The sequence below is a fragment of the Otolemur garnettii genome, unplaced genomic scaffold (assembly GCF_000181295.1).
Source record: "Otolemur garnettii isolate 467f Iridium unplaced genomic scaffold, OtoGar3 scaffold00050, whole genome shotgun sequence".
In the NCBI taxonomy this organism is placed as follows: Eukaryota; Metazoa; Chordata; class Mammalia; order Primates; family Galagidae; genus Otolemur; species Otolemur garnettii.
Window position 1 is genome coordinate 8,248,828 of NW_003852445.1, and position 4,291 is coordinate 8,253,118.

The window sequence follows — 4,291 nt, forward strand, 5'->3', positions numbered from 1 at the left end:
CGGGCTGGGGATTCGAACCCGCCACCTTAGGTGTACGTGGCTGGCGCCTTAGCCGGTTGAGCTATAGGCGCCGAGCCGCAACCTCAAACTCTTAGGCGCAAGAGATTCTCTTGCCTCAGGCTCTCAAGTAGCTAGGACTACAGGCACCCATCACAATGCCCAGCTAGTTTTTTTTTTTTTTTTTTGCTGTTTGGCCAGGGCTGGGTTTGAACCCACCACCTCTGGCATACGCGGCCAGCGCCCTACTCTTTAGAGCCACAGGCGCCACCCCAACCAGCTAGTTTTTCTTTTAGCAGAGATGAAGTTTCACTTGTTGCTCAGGCTGGTCTCCAAGCCTGAGCTCAGGCAATCCATGCATCTCAGCCTCCCAATGTGCTAGGATTACAGTAGCAAGGCCCCACTTGTTACCAGTTTTCCTAAACCGGAATATGAACATCATCAGCGTCTGGAACCTCTCCTTCCCTTGCCCCTCCTCCCATCTCCAAATCCTGGGAATTCTATCTTCCAAGTTATCTAGAATCCACCGCTTCTCTCCATTTTCCTACTGCTGCTTCCTTAGTCAGGGCACCATTGTCTGCTGCCAAAAGGTCACCAATACCCCCAAGTGGTCTCCCTGCCCTTAGTCTTTCTTCCTCTTCTTGTGTGTGTGTGTGTTTTGAGACAGGGTCTCACTCTGTGGCCCTGGGTAGAGTGTCGTGGTGTCAGCGTAGGTCACAACCTCAAAACCTCAAACTCCTGGGTTCAAGCGACCTTCCTGACTCAGCCTTTGCCTTCCCAGTAGCTGGGACCACAAGGCATCTGCCACAGCACACAGCTAATTTTCCTATTTTCAGTAGAGATGAGGTCTCCTTCTTGCTCATGTTGGTTTCCAACTGAAGCGATCCTCCTGCCTCGGTTTCCCAGAGTGCTGGGGTTAGAGGTGTGAGCCACCATGCCTAGTCACCTTAGTTTAACTTCCTTTTAATGCATTCGCCACATTGCACAGAGTATTCTTTTTAAAACAGATCTAGGCTCGGCACCTGTGGCTCAAGCGGCTAAGGCACCAGCCACATACACCTGAGCTGGCAGGTTCGAATCCAGCCCTGGCCCGCCAAATGACAATGACGGCTGCAACCAAAAAAGTAGCCGGGCGTTGTGGCGGGCGCCTGTAGTCCCAGCTGCTTGAGAGGAAGTGGCAAGAGAATCGCTTAAGCCCAGGGGTTGGAGGTTGCTGTGAGCTGTGACGCCACAGCACTCTACCCAGGGCGTCAGCTTGAGGCTCTGTCTCAAAAAAAGAAATAAATAAAAATAAAAACAGATCTAATCATGTCACTCTTCAGTTTAAAATCTTTCAATGCTAAAGATCAAACTACCTAAATTAGCTATTATCAGGTTCTGAATGGTGTGGCTGCCGCGCTCCTCCAGCCTCATCTGTCACCCTGTCCCCCCCCAACACACAACACGCTCTGCTTTGGCAACAATGAACTTTCAGTTGCCTAAACCCGACTTTCGCTATTATCTGTAAGCCATTGCCCACGCTGTGCTCTACTTCAGATACCCTTTCCTCCACTCTTTTTAAAGATAACTCATATGCACTGTCTGAGTCCCAGCTCAGCTGTCAGTTGCACAGCCTTGGTATGCACGTTTCATCCTTCAAACGGTGCGCTCGGCTGGCTCCGAGCGATAGGGTCTGTTTCATTGCAGCTAGTTTCCAACGGCGGGCAGCCCCTGAGGTCGCCCTCCACGCTCCATCAGTGTAAGATAGTTGAAAGGAGACAGGTGAGCCCCATCAGAGAGGACCTGGATTTTGCAGCTCCAGCCCTCGACAGGTTGGAAGCTCACTGAACTTCGGCTTCGCAGCAGGGACACAGACAGATCCCAGGGGCAGAGAGAATCTCACAAACCACCCCGGCCTCTGCCCGGAACCCAAGTGGATGCGCGGCCCCACCTGCCACGCTGCGTCGGGGGTGGGACAGGGCAGTGCGCCGGGCGCCGGCGAACGGCGTGCGCGGAGAGGGGGCGGGGCCAGGGGCGGAGCGGAGCGCGCATGCGCGGTCGCCTTTGTGTGGGTCGAGCGGCGGCGGTGGCGGCGGCAGTGGCGGTCCCACTGGCAGGCGGGCAATAGGCGAGTCCGGGCGGTGTCCGGCGTGGGAGCCGGGGGACCACCATGGTAAAGAAGCGGAAAGGCCGCGTGGTGATCGACTCGGACACGGAGGACAGCGGCAGCGACGAGAACCTGGATCAGGTGAGGGCAAGGCCGCGGAGGCGCGGGCCGGCGGAGCGGGAGGGCAGAGTCGGAGCCGCGGGAGCCGGCATCAGCTCGGGCCCGGAGCCTCCCGACCCAAGCGCCAGACCCGCGTAGTACCCCGTCCGCTACTGCAACCCCCTTCCTGTCCTCCCCGCAGCGTCCGGGGCCCTCGGAGTCCGACCCGGCCCTGGACACGGAGCCCCAGGACTTGGCGCCTTGGGCGGGGAGGCGGGGCAGGGACCGGGCTGATGGGCCTCGGGCTTGGGGATAGCGAAGGGGGCCGCGATCTGCCATAGCCAGGTCGGGGTGGCGGGCTGCAGTCTGGGCGATCCGGGCCTGGAGAGATAGGAAGTGTCGCCCGCCAACCCGGGAGGCTGGGAGCTTTGGGAGGAGGTGCAAGGGTGAGCGTGGAGTGGGGGTGGGGGTGTGGGAGCCGAGAAGGTGCGGGCTCTAAAAGAAGTTTTTCAGACAAGGGGTGTGGACAGAGGATGGACACTAGTAAATGTCCCAAGTAGTCTCTGCCGTTTTGGGGAGGAAGACTTAGCTGTGGACATGAGTTTATTTGGCGACTAGGTTCGTATGTGTTTGAGAAGGGTCCTCGTTGAGATGTCAGCCCGTGGAAAACACTCTTTGGAGGAGGAAAGAGGGCAAATACTGGATGAAGGGGAGAACTGTGTAGGGCGCCAGGGAGGTACTGTGACCCAGGCTTCTTGGCCTTTTTCATGCAACATCCCACAATTCTTTCTTACTTGAAGATTGTGCAGGAAGTATTGAAAGTAATTTTTGGTCTCAGTGTCTTGAACTGTTTATATACTGGTACTAAAAAAATATTGTAGGAAGGAAGCTGCCCTTGTAACAGTGATCTAGTGATATTAAGAGATACAAACGTGGTTTTCTCCATGATTAATGAGCAAATAATATAAAGAAAGAATATGCAAAGAATGGTAGCTTTGTAAGTTGAGTAGAGTACTGAACTTGGAATCTAAAAATTTGAGTTCTAGGCTGGGCTTATGCTATATTTTAGCTATGTATCTTTGATCTTAACTGTAAAATCAAGATATAACATTAGCCTGTGTATCTAATTGGGTTAGTATAAGGATAAAGTGTTAATGGCTCTGCAAACATTTGCAAAATTATAAAATTTTTGTATAAATGGCTTTTTTTTAGACAGTCTCACTTTGTCACTCTCTGTAGAGTGCTGTGTTGTCACAGCTCACAGCAACCTCAAATTTTGAGGCTCAAGTGATTCTCTTGCCTCAGCCTCCCAAGTAGCTGGGATTACACATGCTGGACATGCCGAGCTATTTTTTTCTCACTGTAGCTCAGGCTGGTCTTGAACCTGTGAGCTCAGGCAACGCACCCATCTAGGCCTCCCAGAGTGCTAGGATTACAGGTGTGAGCCACCAAGCCCCTGGGGCTAAATGGCTACTTGGGGCTTCTTTGTTAATAGGTTAGAGGTCTGAGAAGTAAAGTATTAGGGCATGAAAAGGGAGGACTTTAAAGAAGGAGGAACTGGAGGGTTGTTGAAGAAAAGCTGTTTAAAAAAAAAAAAAGAAAAAGAAAATGGTGGCCAAGAGGTGGGGAAATAATGAGGCTCACAGGGGACTGTCTAAGGAATAGAAACCTTGTTTGGGGATGGGAATTGAAAGGATAAGTTGAAAGTGTTCTAACTGAAAAGCTCCTGATGTTTATAAAAATAAGGCTAGGTGAAGTGGCTCACTCCTGTAATCCTAGCACTCTGGGAGGCTGAGGCAGGTACATTGCTTCAGCTCAAGAGTTTGAGACCAGCCTGAGCAAGAGTGAGATCCCATCTCTACTAAAAATAGAAAACTTAGGCGGGTGTTGTGGTGGGTGCCTGAAGTCCCAGCTGCTTTGGAGGCTGAGGCAAGAGGATCTCTTGAACCCAGAAGTTTGTGAGCTATGATGCCATGGTACTCTATCTAGGCCATCAGAGTGAGACTCTGCCCCCCCCCAAAAGAATCAAAAATACATTCTTTTTTTTTTTTTGAGACAGAGCCTCAAGCTGTCCCCCTGGGTAGAGTGCCATGGCATTACAGCTCACAG

At 52.3% G+C, this 4,291-nt stretch overlaps 1 protein-coding gene across 1 annotated transcript in view; it reads left to right on the forward strand.

Moving 5' to 3' along the window:
* Positions 1 to 2,026: 2,026 nt before the first annotated feature.
* Positions 2,027 to 4,291, forward strand: part of RTF1 (RTF1 homolog, Paf1/RNA polymerase II complex component) — a 66,914-nt gene continuing 64,649 nt past the window's right edge. The window contains 1 exon segment of the mRNA XM_003791827.3: positions 2,027 to 2,224. Within this exon segment, the coding sequence (XP_003791875.1) occupies positions 2,027 to 2,224 (198 nt within the window).